The 18,187-nt window shown below is 45.1% G+C and overlaps 1 protein-coding gene across 28 annotated transcripts in view; it reads left to right on the top strand.

Moving 5' to 3' along the window:
* DLG2 (discs large MAGUK scaffold protein 2) overlaps window positions 1-17,013 on the top strand; it is a 901,719-nt gene extending 884,706 nt beyond the window's left edge. For 18 of the 28 annotated variants that reach the window (XM_028725975.2, XM_028725977.2, XM_028725973.2 and 15 more), the window contains 7 exons: window positions 323-364; window positions 8,574-8,624; window positions 10,153-10,254; window positions 11,724-11,896; window positions 12,491-12,600; window positions 15,509-15,600; window positions 15,866-17,013. In XM_028725975.2, coding sequence (XP_028581808.2) covers window positions 323-364; window positions 8,574-8,624; window positions 10,153-10,254; window positions 11,724-11,896; window positions 12,491-12,600; window positions 15,509-15,600; window positions 15,866-15,972 — 677 coding nt within the window. In that variant the 3' untranslated portion in view covers window positions 15,973-17,013. The remainder of the gene's footprint in view (window positions 1-322; window positions 365-8,573; window positions 8,625-10,152; window positions 10,255-11,723; window positions 11,897-12,490; window positions 12,601-15,508; window positions 15,601-15,865) is intronic. The other 10 variants (XM_077926964.1, XM_028725979.2, XM_028725974.2 and 7 more) reach the window with 1 other exon arrangement.
* The last annotated feature ends 1,174 nt before the right edge of the window (window positions 17,014-18,187 follow it).

Raw genomic sequence — 18,187 nt, 5'->3', positions numbered from 1 at the left:
CCTCTTGGGCTTGCCTATCAGAAGGTCGGCGGTTCGAATCCCCATGACGGGGTGAGCTCCCGTTGCTCTGTCCCAGCTCCTGCCAACCTAGCAGTTCGAAAGCAGACCATTGCAAAGAGATAAATAGAATTGGCACACCCCTCCTCCTCAGCACAAGAGTTAATGCCTTTGGCCTTCACTTTATTGGTACTCGGGGACTATCTGGCTGCTCTGGTTCTTTTGACTCCCACTCTGCACCCTCCACCTTTTGCATGACCGGGGAGGTTCCTTGACATTCTGGTGCTTGGATATGTCCTTTTAATTTGCTGTCCTGTTCTTGCAGAACACCTTTCTTCTAATGCCAGCGATAGCGAAAGTAGTTACAGTAAGTTAACAGATTTCGTTTGGGTCTCCTTTTTTACTTTGGCTTGCCTGTGGTGGTTCCGTTTCTTCTCTATTCTCCTGCCCCCACCCTCACCCTCCCCCTTCAAACTTTAAAAAATACATCTATAATACCTTGTCACTTTTTATTATTGGTGCAAATGGCTTGATTTGTTACCAGGTGCAAACAGAAATCAAACCACATCCACACTGTTCATTTGAAGCACGATACTGTTTTAATTTCCCAATGCATCCTGGGAAATGTAGTTTGCTAAGAGTGCTGAGAATTGTTAGAGCTAACATTCCCAGAAAGGTTCATAAATCCCCCTTCTTGGGGAGCTCTGGGAACTGTAGCTCTGTGAGGGGAATGAGGGCCTCCTAACAGTACCGTGGGACGCGGGTGGCGCTATGGGTTAAACCACTGTGCTGCTTGGGCTTGCTGATCGAAAGGTCGGTGGTTCGAATCCCCGTGACGGGGTGAGCTCCCATTGTTCAGTCCCAGCTCCTGCCAACCTAGCAGTGCAAAAGCACGTCAAAGTGCAAGTAGATAAATAGGTACTGCTCCGGCGGGAAGGTAAACGGCGTTTCCGTGCGCTGCTCAGGTGTTGCCAGAAGTGGCTTAGTCATGCTGGCCACATGATCTGGAAAAACTGTCCGCAGAAGCGGACAAACACTGGCTCCCTCAGCCTTTAAAGTGAGATGAGCGCTGCAACCCCAAGGTTGTTCGCGACTGGACTTAATTGCCAGGGGTACCTTTGCCTTTTAACAGGACCGTATATTAACTACAGTTTCCAGGATCCTTTTGGGAAGCCATGCCAATTAAAATGGTATAAGAGTGCTTTGAATGGATGTCATGAATGAGGTGCAAATACTGGGATGTAGCTCTAAAACAGACATGGCCTGGTTTGATGTGTCCTTTCCAGACAATGTTTTCCTCCCATGATAAATTGGCAGCTTCTTGTGATCCAAATGTTGCCTTCCAAGAAAGTGGTTCAGTCGATATGTAAGAAAAGTCCTGCTGGATCAAGTCCAGGAACCTTTTAGATTTAGCATTTATTTTCCAACACTGATCAGGGAAAGGGGAGAATTTCCCTTTTGTTTGCATTTTTATGAGAAAGTGCCTAATTCGCACACGACGAACCAAAACGCAAACCGAAACTCAGGTGCCCTTTGAAAATTGCACTTCTATGAATTTTGCAGTGCAGTTCTGCAACCAAATAATGTGCAGGGAAGCGCATGGCATCGGGGAAAAGTGTGCACACAGGCGCACCTATTGGTGAAAATAACAGACAAAAATGCATGGCATTGTGGGAATTGCTTGCCTGACACTTATTTATTAAGAGAGATTCACACTGAAATGCACTAGGGTGTCGTTGTCTGTAAGCAAGTTGCTCAGATGTGTGGAGAACCGAATTGAAGTCTCTAAAACAATGAAAAAAATGAGAGAAATCAAGACTGACAGATCCATTCATATGTAACAGTTTAAAAAAGCCCTGCTGGATCAGACCAAAAGCCCATCTAGTCCAGAAGTCTGTCTTCACCTTAGGCAACCAGATGCCTATGGGAAGTCATAGAATTGTAGAGTTGGAAGGGACCTCAGGGGTCATCTAGTCTAACCCCCTTGGGTGGGCTCAAACCACCAACCTTCTAGTTAACAGCAACCTTCTGGTTAACTGACCCACTGTGAGTGCAAAAGTGCTCTCCCCATTTGAAACAGCCCTCCCTTCTTGCTGGTACCCAAACACAGTGTTCAGATTTCAGGGACCAAAACGTGGGCCTGCCTTCCTTAAACTTTTGTGACAGCTCTGTTGGCTGCAGGGAGCATCATTTGACTACGATTTAGAGGAGGCAGGGCTTGGCACTTGTGCATTTCAAAAGTGCCCTCAAAACCAGGATGCTACCTGATTAGGAACTGGCAGGGGTAGATGGAGAGGAATACAGAAAGTTGCCTTAAATCAGGCCACACCGTTTGTCCAAATAGCCTCGTTTTGTCCATTCTGGTTGGCAAAATTATTTCACATCACCCTGCTACCTGGCCATTGAACCAGATGTGTTAGGGGTTGAACCTGTGATTTTCCGCTTGCATGGGGTTGTGTCCAACTCAGTTTTACTCAGAGTAGGTCCATCAAAATTAATGGACCTAAGTCGGGCACAGCTATTACTTTCTCTTACCACCACCCTGGTGGTGGGAAATTTCATTTACGGCACAATGCTGTGTTTACTCAGAAATAAGTTCAACTGAATTCAGTGGGGCTTACTTCCTAATAAATGTGTTTAGGATTGCGGTCATAATAGGCTTGGCTTTGAATGTAAAATATCCCTGGTTCAAACCATGGCATCTCCATGTAGGGCTGAGAACAACTCCCATCTGAAACTCTGGAGGGTAACTAGTTACAGGCATAGCCAATATATGTCCTCCAGGTATTGGTATATTACTATTCCCATCAGGCCCAGCCATCATGGCCATTGGGCAGGGATGACAGGAATCTTAACCAGTCCTGACCATCACCTTCAATGGGTTTGCTCTGAATATGGAGAACATTCGATACAACGCACAGATTAATGGTGTTCTCCTCTAAAATCAACTCCTTTGAGGCATTGGGAACAATCTGTGATTCAGCATTTAAAAGCAAAGGCACTTGATTAACTCGAATTGAACCTAAATTTTCTTGAAAGAAATTGGAGCAAGGGACCACATCAGACCAGTGCATGTTCAAAACAGGCCTGAATTCTGATTGGCAGAGCTCTCTCTGAAATCCCTGGCCTCCTGGGTACCCTATCCAACAAGCCGTCCATCAAATTATGAGTAGACTTTGTTGGTGCAATCTGAATGGGAGCTGCACAACTGTATTTCCAGAAAGAAAAACGTTGCAATCATTCCCCGTTTTCTTCTGCTGTTTCCTTAACATTTACAAGCCATTTGTCAAGTGTGTGTGTGTGTGTGTGTGTGTGTGTGTGTGTGTGTGTGTGAATGAAGCATGGAGCATCTCTCTCAGTATACACTGAAATAACCATGGGTTTCATACCCTCTGTAAATAGTCAGAATAGTAATCTACTCTACTTTCTTCCAGCTAAACAAGATATTTTGACAGGTTACATTGACATAATCTGAACTAACATTAATTGACTTGCAAAGCAGTGGCCAGAAGCTAAAGATAGGGGAGAAATGTGTTCAGTTCATATTTCAACAGGAACTTACCGTATTTTTCGCTCTATAACACGCAGATTTTTTCTCCTAAAAAGGAAGGGGAAATATCTGTGCGTGTTATAGAGCGAATGTGTGGTCCCTGGAGCCAAAAAATCAAGCAAAAGTCAAACCACGAGTCATGGAGAAGGGAAACCTGAAAAGAGGAAGTGGCAGCTTTCCTGCATTCTGCCTCAGGGTCTTACTGCCCACCCTCCTCTGTTTCGTTGCTGTGATTGCTGAAACGGAACAAAGAGCAGGGAAAGCCCCTCCCCTCCAGGCAAGCAGAGTGTCGCTCTTTCTAATTCCTCTCTGTGCTCTGGTGCTGCTGGGGGAGAGGGAGAGAGAGTGGGGGAGGGAGAGGGAGAGTGGGGGAGGGAGAGGGAGAAAGAGGGGGGAGGGAGAGAGAGAGAGAGAGAGAGAGAGAGAGAGAGATGGCTGGCTTGGGGGGGAACTTTTGCCTTTCTTTCCTCCCACTGGTTAAATCCCTCTCCAGCATTCTTAGCCAGCTGCTTCTCTGCCCTCTCATGTCCCTTCTTTGTTTTTCCTTCGCTCCCCACTTAAAATGTGGTTACAAAGCATAGATCAACATGGATCCTCAGGATCTTTGCATTGGGTCACCCCAAATTCACCATCAGATCACATAGCATGTCCATGGCTACAGCCTGCACCAAAAAAAGCACGCACCCACTGTTGCCTGGGGCTGCAATGGTGCAAAAATGTGGTTACAAAGCATGGATCCACAGGGATTCTCAGGATCTTTGCATTGGGTCACCCCAAATTCACCATCAGATCACATAGCATGTCCATGGCTATAGCCTGCACCAAAAAAAGCACGCACCCACTGTTGCCTGGGGCTGCAATGGTGCAAAAATGTGGTTACAAAGCATGGATCCACAGGGATTCTCAGGATCTTTGCATTGGGTCACCCCAAATTCACCATCAGATCACATAGCATGTCCATAGCTACAGCCTGCACCAAAAAAAGCACGCACCCACTGTTGCCTGGGGCTGCAATGGTGCAAAAATGTGGTTACAAAGCATGGATCCACAGGGATTCTCAGGATCTTTGCATTGGGTCACCCCAAATTCACCATCAGATCACATAGCATGTCCATGGCTACAGCCTGCACCAAAAAAATCACGCACCCACTGTTGCCTGGGGCTGCAATGGTGCAAAAACATGGTTAAAAAGCATGGATCCACATGGATCCTCAGGATCTTTGCATTGGGTCACCCCAAATTCACCATCAGATAACATAGCATGTCCATGGCTACAGCCTGCACCAAAAAAAGCACGCACCCACTGTTGCCTGGGGCTGCAATGGTGCAAAAATGTGATTACAAAGCATGGATCCACAGGGATTCTCAGGATCTTTGCATTGGGTCACCCCAAATTCACCATCAGATCACATGTCTGTGGCCACAGCATGAAGCACAAAAATGATACATCCACTGTTTCATTCAGAATGTTTTTTCCCTTGTTTTCCTCCTCTAAAAACGATGTGCGTGTTATGGTCAGGTGCGTGTTATAGAGCGAAAAATACGGTACTTAATTTGCACTTCCTGGACTCATCTGCAGACTGAAACGCAGCTTCTCTTTGAAATTCGCACTCTCTGAATTTTGCAATGCAGGTCTCCAACCAAATATATCTGTGTATGTGCGTGTATGAAAAAGCAAATATTCAGGGAAATCCTGCTTTAAAAAGTGCATGTTACTGAACATAACACAGAGAAATGCATTGCATTTAGGAAATTGGCTCGCAAAAATTAAGAGAAATGCACATTGAAAGGTACATGGATTTTGACACAGACTTTTTTCCCAAAACATTACAAGCTGTTGTGGAAATGGGGCAAACTGAATTGAAAAATGAGAAACCAAGAAAAATGGACATTGACAGATTAATCCGTCCCAACCTGGGCAAATGACGGATGGTACCATCTGCATTTTTATTTTTATTTTGCATAACCACCAGGCATCATGTACAGGGTCGGCTCCAGCCTCAAGGAGTCTATCATGAGTCCTGAGGTGTCACCAGGCTCAGGCATGGAGTGGTAGGCTGACAGACAAGGAAGAGGAACAGGAAATGACATCAGGGGTGATGGAGACAGGGAAACAGAGTTTGGAGGAGGCAGGTACTTCACTCCTCCAGGAAACGACTGCTCTGGCTGGAGAAGCAGGACTCCCACCTCCCCTCTTCCTTCCCAGGAGGAGGAGCACAGAAACGACTGCTCTGGCTGGAGAAGCAGGACTCCCACCTCCCCTCTTCCTTCCCAGGAGGAGGAGCACAGAATCCAGGAGGGCAGCAACCATCACTAGGAGTGGAGGAACCAGAGTCAGATGGGGAGGGCATAACCTAGTTGTCTGGGACCCAGCAGCACTCCAGTCACTGGGATCTGACACATCCTCCCCAATGCAACGAGCACCTGCACACTTGACAGTCTTGCAAGGCACAAGAGTCTCCCGAGTAAGCTCCCATGGCCCCATCTTTAAAAGCTTGGTGGGTGGGCATGCCAACCCATTGGGACAACTCCATTGTTTCTATGCAGTTTGGAACTCCTTGCCCCAATCTTGGACTCCGAAAGCTTGAACGGCTTCTTCTAACCCAGCCTTTCTCAACCTGTGGGACCCCAGATGTTGTTGAACTACAACTCCCATCACCCCTAGTTAGCAAGGCCAGAGCTCAGGGATGATGGGAGTTGTAGTCCAACAACATCTGGGGACCCACAGGTTGAGAACCGCTGTTCTAACCCAACTGGTCGTACCTCTCTTGTCACCCAGCCTGAGCATAAAGGCTGCTTACTGAGCCTGCCTTGCTAAAGATCTCTCCTTTCCTCTCAAGAAAGGGTCTGAACCAGAGCCAGGGAATATTCGTTTTCTGGTGAGCCTCCCCAGCATGTTTACTTGGTGCCAGTGGTGCAATGAGATCAGCGCCAAGTGGCCACGTTGATAGTCTCCAGAGGCATTACCGCCTTCATCTCCTTTTGGTATCATTGCCTTCCTAGAGGTGTTCGCTTTCTGACCTCTCCCTGTTTGTTTCCCTTCTGTTAGAGGCGGAGAACAGTATAGCATTATTCTGAGTCAAACCATTGGTCTGTCAAGCTCAAGTATGGTCTACACCAGGCACCCCCAAACTCAGCCCTCCAGCTGTTTTGGGACTACAATTCCCATCATCCCTGACCACTGGTCCTGTTAGCTATGGATGATGGGAGTCGTAGTCCCAAAACAGCTGGAGGGCCAAGTTTAGGATGCCTGGTCTACACTTACAGGCAGATGTCTCCAGGATTCCAGACAGGGCAGGGGGTGGGTTTTCCCTATAAAGAAGCCTGACCATTCTTTTTATTATTATTTAATTCCCTCCCTACTGGTTTCTACAGTGGGAGGATTAACCATGCCAGTTCCAGCCTGGTAGAGTTGAAGGGCCTGATCCTGAGACCTCTTTGAGGAACAAAGCTGCCTCTGGTTACCCTCCCCCAGAATACCCCTGGAATAATGTATTTTAGAGCCTACCTCTGGCAGGTAGGAGATGTACACCTGTCGAGATTCCTGCAGGAATGTCAGGGTTCTCCATGGTGAACACACACACACAAACAGGCTGACAGCTTATCTTTCATTGGTGAAGAAATTCCACTGTCTGGTAGACCCACAAGTTAGGATTACACTTTAGAAAAGTTTTCATTCTTTAAAACTAAGTTGCCCAGATAAAATTGTTCAAAATTGTGACCAGTAACGTTCCCACTACACTCACATGCGCGCACACACTTCATTCATCAAATGCATTCAATTAAAAGTACAAAGGAACTGACATCAATTGCTCAATCGTTCCTGCGTCTATTTAGCCTAATTGCTCAATTGGCCATAATTGCCTGACAAAACTAATTGGGCGATAATGAAACAAGCTGAGTGTGTGTGTTTGAACTAAACTAAACGATTAAAAGCAAATGTCTGAATTGCTTGCAATGCATTTTTAATGCACCTTCCCAAATGTTGATTCTGTTGTTAGAGAGCGCACGCCTTTCTGCAGTCGGAAAAGAATGTGCTTATCAGTAAATTTCCATGCACGCTACCAAGCCAACTGCTACAACTTCCATAATTTATACTTCAAATTTGGCTATGAAAAGTAATACGTAGCATGATTTAGATAGTGCATGTTGAATGTTTCCTGTTATAGGGTTTTCTCCCAAAGACCCCTCGTCAGCCAACTCATGGAAAGAATCTGGAAAGGTGCCTTGTGCCAAATCAGATAACCTGTCCATCTAGACTAGCATTGTCTACTCTGACTGGCAGGATCCCTCCAGGATCTCAGGCAGAGAAAAAACTTCCCCATCACCCACTCCCTGAACCTTGTAATGGAAGATGCAATGGATTGAACCTCAGACCACTTACACACACCGGACCCCACAATTTAACTATGATCCTTCAGGAACTCTGGCATTCATACAGGGCATCTGTGTGTACAAAGGCTCTCCACTCACTGCAACACATAATCAGAACAGTCTCCAGCTTCAAGGCCTCCTGTCCTTCCACTGCTCTGAAGTTATGCAGCAATTTTTCAGGTCTCCTTCCAATGGCTACCTCCACCCTGTGTCTGGTGCTCCTTTCTGATTCAGAGCTGGGTGAGCCGACCAAACCTTAAGTACATCGAACGTCGATTCTTCGGCACTCCTTCTGATTGCCTGATCACGTTGGGCTGACCCCTTTTTTAAAATGTGAAATTTCCAGAGGTGCCGTAGTCAGCGGCTGCTGCCAAGCAACAAATGATCTATCCATTTTCTGCCTTGCTGCTGTTGGCCCAGCTGCTAGTAATCAATGAAGTAGCTTCTTTGACACAGCTGATTAATTATAATTGGGTTACGTTGACAGTTTAAACTACTGGAGAATTCCGAACGCATTTTGTAACGACTCTGGTTTGAGCATCCTTCAAGAGCTGAAATTGATCTCCACACAGGGTGGGACGGGGGGGGGGCATCTTCAGAAAGTCTGTTTGTCAACAGTGATTCCCACCCCCCTTTTTTCTTCTTTTCACAGGAGGGCAAGAAGATTGCATTCTCTCCTACGAACCTGTAACAAGGCAGGAAAGTAAGCAAAGACTGACGTTCTACTAAACATGTTTGGACCAATCAGATGATCAGTAGATTCCATCTATTCATTCAGGAAAATGAGGTGGTACAGTCCTGAGATGGCAGGGGGGACCATACCACTTCACAGACTAAAAGGGAGGGGGATGTCGCACAAAAACTCCCTGCCACAAGAAAACTAGCAGAGCAGGATGAAAGCTCTTTTGGCCCACGTTCAGTCCACTGTGGTAGTTTTCTAACTGGCATGGGACACTTGTATGTAGGGAGGTGCATTTAAAAAATGTGATACCTTTGCTATCTCTTTCTGCTGCCGTTGTGACCCAGATTTAGCCTCTGTGACCCAGTCCATCCATGTACTTCAGACAGGAGATACATATTATGTGGGACTGCCCTTGGAAGCTGCTGGTGCAAATTGCAGCAGCTCAGCTGCTCACTGGGACATGATATCACCAGTGAGAAGAGTTGAACCAATTGCCAGTTAGCTACTGGGCAGTGTGCTTGCTTTGGTATATAAAGCCCAATACAGCTTGGGACCAGGGTAAACTGAAAGATCATTTCATTCCTTATCCTCCTGCAGATCTTATCAGGCTGTCCATTCCACCCGATACAGGAACAGGGCCTTAACTGTTGTGGAACCAACCCTTCAGAATTCCCTCCCATTGTCTTCTCGGCACCTACTGAAGACCTTTTAATTTTAGGTCCTTCCCAATCTGCATCCATATTGGAATTATTTTTAGGATGTTGCCAGATGTTTTATTTCTTTTTCCACTTCTTTCTTTGCCCACCTGGGCTCCTGCAGGAAGAAGCGTGGGTTATTAAATGAATGAGTGAATTACATTCTCTGGTACTGTCCCAGCTGGCTTGTACCATGTGAACTTTTTGCTTATGTGGTGTGACTCCTTACTCTAAATAGTATTATTTACATTCCCAACTCCCACTTTGTTTTACTAACAACCGACCTGTGCAGGTAGCCTTTGGCTTGGAAACAGGGACACAGGTGGCGCTGTGGTCTAAACCACTGAGCTTTTTGGGCTTGCCGATCAGAAGGTCGGTGCTTTGAATCCTCACAATGGGGTGAGCTCCCGTTGCTCTATCCCAGCTCCTGCCAACCTAGCAGTTCGAAAGCACACCTGTGCAAGTAGATAAATAGGTACTGCTGTGGCGGGAAGGTAAACAGTGTTTCCATGCGCTCTGGTTTCTGCCACGGTGTTCTGTTGCGCCAGAAGCGGTTTAGTCCTGCTGGCCATATGACCCAGAAAGCTGTCTGTGGACAAACGCCTGCTCCCTCGGCCTGAAGCGAGATGGGCGTCACACGCCGTGGTCAACTTTGACTGGACTTAACCAGCCAGGGGTCCTTCACCTTTACCTTTTTTACCCTTTGGACATAGCAAAATCTTTTCTTTTAACTCCACGAGTGTGTTCAGTCCAATTCATTTCTACCAACAGGTAAACATGAGCTGTTGACTTGCCATCGCAATTTGCTTTAAAGTTTCCACCATCAAGATGTTCCTTTTCTTTCTGCATTTCAGTTAATTACACCAGACCAGTTATTATCCTTGGCCCAATGAAAGATCGAATCAACGATGATTTGATATCTGAATTTCCTGACAAATTTGGCTCCTGTGTACCACGTAAGTATTATATTTCCTGAGACCTCTTCTCCCATTTTTCTCTGCTTAATGTTGGGGCGGGGGCCTTTTTCCGTTTCAGAAACCTCATTCCCGCATGGGTAACCTTCCAGGGGGCATATGTCATAGGTATGTGGGGACAGAGGCAAAACAGGAGCTGATGTGACTCTTTTTTCATAATAATCATTTTTATTAAGTTGTCAATTTTACATTTCAAAATAAACATTTTACAAACTTTAAAGTATCCAATGACTTCCCTTCTTCTCCTTCCATGGTTCATTTTACATATCATACATCCCTGCATATTTTACTACAACAAGTTACCAGATTTTTTTCAATGAATCTGGGGACACTTATTGTCCTGAGAAAGCTGTAAATCCAGGGACTGTCCCCGGGAAACGGGGACATCTGGCAACTTTATACTATAACCATTCAAATCAGTTTTCCACCTTAACATCCATCAAAAATTATTTACTCTGTTGAATTTATCTTAATGCAGCCAGCATTTTCAGCTGTATACCGTTATTTCCCATGTATTCAATAGATGTTTCCCTCTCTTCTTTAAATATATGTTCCTCTTGCTCTCTTATTGTGTATGTTAAATCTGCAAGTTTTGCATATTCTGTCCACTTAAATTGCCAGTCCTCTTTAGTTGGGACCTCGCTCACTTTCCGTTTTGGGGCTAACAAAACATGGGCTGCAGTTGTTGCATACCTAAATATCCTTTCCTGATGGAATTCCTGAGGAATTGCTGATGTGACTCTTACTCTTTTGGCTACATTCAGGCAGATATTTCTGTGGCTAGTGGCCATGGATAGACTTCGCCTCCATGTTTGCTTCTCCAACATACTAATTCTGACTTGAAGCTGTGACAGTACGCTTCTTATTTCTCCTGCTGCCTTCTTTCCATCTCTGGGCTAATAGCCTAAAAAGCCTCTGGTTTTGTTTATAAAAGTTAATTTAAACATTTTTTCTCTCATTATATATCATTTCCCATAATGCTTTGATTACCTTACAAGACCACCACATATGATGAAATTTGAACTCGTCTTACAGATTTTGCTAATTTACTAGGAGTCAGAGCTGTTACAGCATAGAGATATGTAGGTAGAATCATAGAATTGTAGAGTTGGAAGGGACCACAAGGGTCATCTAGTCCAACCCCCGCAATGCAGGACTCTTTTGCCCAAGGTGAGATTTGAACCCATGGCCCTGAGATTAAGAATCTCATGCTCTACCAGCTGAGCTAACCCAGATGGGCATATATATATAGATATAGATAAATGAGATACTGTTGTTGCTGCTGCATGAAACTGGTGGTGAAATGGGTGTTTGTTCCTTGATATCTGAAGAGGAGAATCAAGATGTAGACATATCTTTGGGTTGGCGAATTTCATTTTTGTCTTGGTGCACTTACAGAAAGCTTTATCCTGCTTTGTTTTCCATCTTCTCTCTCTCCCCCCCGCCCCTAGATACAACTCGGCCAAAGCGCGATTATGAAGTGGATGGTAGAGATTATCATTTTGTCATCTCCAGAGAACAAATGGAAAAGGACATCCAAGAGCACAAATTCATAGAGGCCGGACAGTATAACGATAATCTTTATGGGACTAGCGTGCAATCTGTCAGATTTGTGGCAGAAAGGGTAAGTTTGTTCCCGTAGCAAAGGTTGCGGCAGATAGGCAAGGGAACACTGGCGTGGGCAGATGAGGTCTCCAAAATGCCACAACGCCATCAGAGAGGGCATGAGACATGCCTCCCAGTGTTAGCTCCACTGCAACGAAGAAGACCCCGTCTGGTGAACCACCTCTGGTAGCCACCAATTGTAAAGGAGATGAATTTATTTGACCCTAACTACATCAAGCTATATTCTATCTTTATCACCAAACTCCAAATATAATTGCACACTGTATTAATTAACATTATTTTTTAATAATATTAGTGGCCATGTGACAATTTTAGCCTACAAATTTTATTGTTGAATGTCTTAACCTGTATATTAAGGTACTTTTATAGCTCTGTTTAGAGTAGGTAATGTCTTGATAATATAAATGTTTTACATTTTTTGTATTAATCCAGCATATTTTCTTTTAATTGTTGAATGCTTCTGTGTACATTGCGGCAGCCTTTGGCTATGCGCAATAAAACTGAGACTGAGACCTATGTGAGAGGGCAAGGCGCTTTCTTATTGGCTGAAATCATTGCAAGAGTTAACCAGATCTTCACCTGCTCCCAACAGGGCAAACACTGTATACTCGATGTATCAGGAAACGCCATCAAGCGACTACAAGCCGCGCAGCTGTACCCCATTGCGATCTTCATTAAGCCTAAATCCTGGGAGCCGTTGATGTGAGTACTTTTCTCCTTGAGAGTAGGAATATTCCATGCCACCCAGAATTCAGCTCCCTGCCATTTCCAGGATTTGGAACATTGCATAACATGGGGTGCATGCTTTCCTGGTGTGCAGCTGCCTTTGGGCATTGCTGGTTATGTTCAAATCCAGGAAGGATGAGTTGCACTTCTTCCATTGGTGTATATCATTCAAGACAGAAGTACCGTTTCTGGAGGACAGGAGACAGGCAGGTGTGGGGGACTCCTTGATCCTGAATGGAGTAAATGTGCCCCTAAAGGAGTCATTCTAGACTCACAGCTGTCCATGGAGGCACAGGTCCATTCTGTATCCAGGGTGGCTGTCTGCCAGCTCCATCTGATACGTCGGCTGAGGCCCTACCTGCCTGCACACTGTCGCGCCAGAGTAGTACATGCTCTGGTTATCTCCTGCTTGGACTACTGCAACGCGCTCTACTTTTGAAGGTGACTCGGAAACTACAACTAATCCAGGATGCATCTGCCAGGCTGGTGACTAGGAGTGGCTGCCGGGACCATATAACACCAGTCCTAAAGGATCTACACTGGCTCCCAGCACATTTCCGGGCACAATTCAAAGTGTTGGTGCTGACCTTTAAAGCTCTAAACGGCCTCGGCCCAGTATACATGAAGGAGCGTTTCCACCCCCATCATTCAGCTCTGAGGGCCTTCTGGCAGTTCCCTCACTGTGAGAAGCCAAGTTACAGGGAACCAGGCAGAGGGCCTTCTCGGTAGTGGCACCTGCCCTGTGGAACGCCCTCCCATCAGAAGTCAAGGAACTAAACAACTATCTGACTTTTAGAAGGCATCTGAAGGCAGCCCTGGATATGGGAGCTTTTAGCTTTTGATGTTTTATGGTGTCTTTCTATTATACTGGAAGCCACCAAGAGTGGCTGGGGCAACCCAGTCAGATGGGCGGCATAAAAATTGTTGTTGCTGCGGTTGTTATTTGCATCTCCCCACGAGAGAGATACACAAGTCACTGTCTCCACTGTTTATCAGAGCCTAACTTAGATGATACATGCATTACAGAGCTGCTTTCAGACATCACCATCGTCAGGCATGGGCCAAGGCCCACACTCCAGCATGGGGCCTGCTGCAAATCCTGCTGTGCCATTTTACCATAACACTCCTTTGGGGGATTTACAGCAACCCCAGAGTCGTCCGCGACTGGACCGGTCAGGGGTCCCTTTAGCTTTACCTTTACAGCTCATCCAGCTTTGGCTCCACTGACTGAGCCCCAGCTGAGCCAGGATGAGCAAGTTAAACGGGCATATCTTCGGCTGATATAATAATAATAATAATAATAATAATAATAATAATAATAATAATAATAATAATAATTTATTATTTATACCCCGCCCATCTGGCTGGGCTTCCTCAGCCACTCTGGCCACTTCCAAAAAAATATTAAAATACTATAATACATCAAACATTAAAAGCTTCCCTAAACAGGGCTGCCTTCAGATGTCTTCTAAAAGTCTGGTAGGTGTTGTTCTCTTTGACATCTGGTGGGAGGGCGTTCTACAGGGCGGGCGCCACTACCAAGAAGGCCCTCTGCCTGGTTCCCTGTAACTTGGCGTCTTGCAGTGAGGGAACCGCCAGAAGGCCCTCGGAGCTGGACCTCAGTGTCCGGGTAGAACGATGGGGGTGGAGACGCTCCTTCAGATATACTGGACCAAAGCTGTTTAGGGCTTTAAAGGTCAGCACCAACACTTTGAATTGTGCTCGGAAACGTACTGGGAGCCAGTGTAGGTCTGGGGTTGGGTTCTTAATTCTAGCTGAGCCCAGCTGAGCTAGGAATCAGTCAGCCAAACCAGAGATCCCCTGCACCCTAAGCTGTTCATCCTGGTGGATCTCGCCATAGGAATACCCCCTTAGTTGCTGAAACAGGAGCACACAAAATACTATTTTTTGAGTAGCTTTCTCCTTCCTTAGCGCAGACGCATTTGGTGCATGCCCAATTCAGTCAGCAGGCAGATTCTTCTTCCCAAGAGCTAGGTCAACTGTAACAAATGTGTGTTGTCATGTACTTCTTAGCCAATTCCTTATGCATCGTCATGCACGTAATTTTCAGCATGCTTCGCACGTGGCTTACGCTGTGCAGTTCGTTTTGGCATGCGTCTCTGGTTTCATCCGGAGTTTGGGATTATGGTTCCATGTCTCTCTGCTTTGCTTATACACATGCCGCAGCCGATTTCCTAAAATTAACCGGCGCTTGGAAGGGAATCTATATCCTCCATCCTGGAAGCCCTGCATGCCAGTCACAGATGTGTGGAAGCAGAGTGCGACGGTCATTCACAGTAGTGAAGGGAAAGCAGTTTGCACAGGCTGGGAGCTTTTGTTGTCCATGTTCCAATTGGAAATGAGTTTGGGAAATGAACTCTCCGACAAATTGAGCCCTGGCTGTGTTGCCATGGGAAATATCGTCTGTCCTCATTTTGACTAAGCAGCATAATGAGAGAGACCTGCTTCTGAGGTGTATCATTACTGCAGCGATAGCCAACATGGTGCCCTCCATATGCCACTGAAACTCAGCTCCCATTTTGGCTGTAGTTAACGGAGTCCAACAACATCTGGCAAGCAGCATGTTGCCTAACCTTACACTAAGCTCTTTTAATATGAACATATTTTAGTGCTCCTACGACATTAATAGTTTATAGGAGAGTTCTGTTTTTCAGGTGCCACTCTTTTTGCCTTAGTTCCAGAGCCTCTAACAGCATGGCCTGTATGAAGGCTTGAGGATTTACTCTACCCCACCCACACTCTGAATAAAAAAGGGGGCACTTTAGTTATTTATTTTTAAGATAACTTGTTGGGGCTTATTTTGGCTGCAGCAAAGGACTAATGAAATGGTGACGGATCTTCCTTACCTCCAATGTGTCTCTAGGGAAATGAATAAACGTTTCACAGAAGAGCAAGCCAAGAAGACGTACGACCGAGCAATGAAATTAGAACAAGAATTTGGAGAATATTTTACAGGTATGCATTGCTTGGGAAGGTTTCCTGTGGCTAGAGAACCCTTTTTTCCCCCTCAGCTCAAGGAAGAGCCACATTCCCTTATGGACATCATAGTAAATATTTCTAAATATGCATTTAACCTTATAAATTAGCATAGGCAAAATCTTTCAACCTTTTTTTGGATGATGCATTCCATCTTTTTGGGAAATGCAGAAGTGGAGACCCTAACTAACTACCCAAAATATTTACCAATTGACTGTTAAGAACCTTTATTTCTTTTCTGCAGCTATTGTCCAAGGAGAAACCTTAGAAGATATATATAACCAATGCAAACTCGTAATTGAAGAACAATCTGGGCCTTTCATCTGGATTCCTTCCAAGGAGAAGCTATAAGTTCGCCAATTCACCTCTGATCACAATGGAAGAGCATTTAGAAGAAAACTTAATCCTACCTTATTTGGAAGCTTTTTTTGGGTGTGATTTTATTTTTCCCGGGGGGGGGGGCGGAGGGGAAAGTTACTTTTACGTTTCTTGCAGTCAATGTGAATTTTTTTCTGAATGTACAACACAAAGTGTTCGAAGCCATGAAGGACATTGATTTGGTCATAAAGGGTAGAGAAAAGAAGAAGAAAACCTTTACAAAAATAAGAGAGAGAGACTTTTGCCATATTAACAAGAAAAAAAAGGAAACTGCTAGCCGTGTGCTCATTGCACCACTGGGCAGAGATGGACTTTTGACGCGGAAGAGCCGCTGTCTGAGAAAGCTGGCCGGCAGTGCTGCCTCCACCCCAATCTGTATTCTTGGCTCACCTCAATGTGTTCATTGATGGCTTTGGAGAAGACGTTTCCAGGCCTTGGACCTCAATATTACAGCTCGATCCTGCAAGGAGCATCGCTCTGACTCCGATGGGTAAGGCGGACGCTTGAAGCGGACATGGATGAAGCTTGTATTTAAACAGGACGAGGAGCCGAGTGCCCTGCGCCTTGCAGGATAATATCCTATAGGACCTGATCCATCTTCCACCAAACTCTGGAAAGACCTTGAATAGCTTGTTCTGGATGTTGGATCAGGGACTTCTGCTGGGGTGGGCTGGTTGTTTTTTCGTTTTGGTCATAGCGCATTTGTATTTGCTACACCTCGACTTTCGTATAACTATGCACATCAGGTTTTTTGGGGTTTTTTTCTGAAACCAATCGGGAGTATTATTTTTCCCTGACCACTTCAGACCCACAATTTCAACAGGTTTGTAATGCCATTGAGGGTCCAGGCAACGAATTTCATTCCACATCAGAACACTCACGCATTTAAACAAAAAAAGAACTTTGGGGGTTCAGGGTACTTAAACTTGACAGTGAGGGATACAGTTGGGAAAAGCTTTACATTTTATTTTGATTGTCTATATTATCATTTATATAAAGACAGAAGGCACTTAACAGATGGAATAATTTATTTAAAGAAATCTATATTGATGTATAGGCGCTAATTTCTATAGGTGACAAAATATTTTGTGAGATATTTTGTAAAGATTAAGTAATTGAAAGGTGAACTATTTTTCACCCTTGGCTGGCTGTAAAATGCAAAGGTCGGGGGGGGGGCGGTTTCGAGTTGCACTATGCCATTATTTTCCCCAGGAGATTTCCTCATAATCTTATTTCTTAAGTTCTAGATGTTATTTTTTTAACCTTCCTACCTTGAAGGTGTTGTGTTCTCCTCCCTTTTTATTCTAGCTGATAAAGTTTCTAGACGCCGCTGCACTCTTAAAGAGGCACTTAGAACAAAAGAAAACAGATCTTAAGAATTAAAATGGATTTCTGCCCCAGAAATAAAGTGCGCAGCCAGGTGGGTGTTACTATTGTAAATGGCTGCCGAGATATCGGAAACAGGTTACCGGAAAGAGAATTTTAGTTCTTGGGGTTTTGAGTTACTCAGTTTCTCCCAGAAAAGGTACACGTGGATAAAAGTGGGAGGAATTATGGGATGGCATTGTTGTGCCAATGACACCATGTGGGCGCTGCTAAAATCTTGCCTGCATGCGGAGCCCCATTCCACACACACACACACAAACAAAATAATCCATCTGGAAGCACTCAAAATGTCAGCGGCCTCAATGCAACTTCTGTTTCGCTTTGAAAATAATTAATTAAGACAGTCGCCATTGTAAGCTCTCTTCCCTTGGGAACTGTTGATAGAGAAATTGCCAAAAAAAAAGAAGCAATGGTGCATTTTTATTTTTGCTGGCAAACCACTGATAAAATGTTTGTTTCAAGGCCCACAATACATGGGGTAATGTTGCAAGTGGAGCATTCCATGTCTGGAAGCTACCTAGAAACTATGTTTTCTAATCGCAGGAGAGTAAGAAGAGCCAGCTATAGTGTGTCAGGGATGTGCAATCTGTGCGTGCACAGAGCACTGACAGTGCAACCCTGTCCATGCCTACCAGAAGATAGCCCCGTTGAGTTCAATGAGGCTTACTCCCAGGTGAGTAAAGGATTGCAGCCTGAATCTCCCATACGTGGCTGGCGTTTGGGTACTAGCAAGCAGCTGTTTGGATTATTTAGCACAGCAGGAAGAATGGGAAATTACCGTATCTTCTGTTGCCACTTGGCT

Source organism: Podarcis muralis, chromosome 4, assembly GCF_964188315.1.
Source record: "Podarcis muralis chromosome 4, rPodMur119.hap1.1, whole genome shotgun sequence".
Classification (NCBI taxonomy): domain Eukaryota; kingdom Metazoa; phylum Chordata; class Lepidosauria; order Squamata; family Lacertidae; genus Podarcis; species Podarcis muralis.
This window is presented reverse-complemented; position numbering and strand designations above follow the sequence as displayed.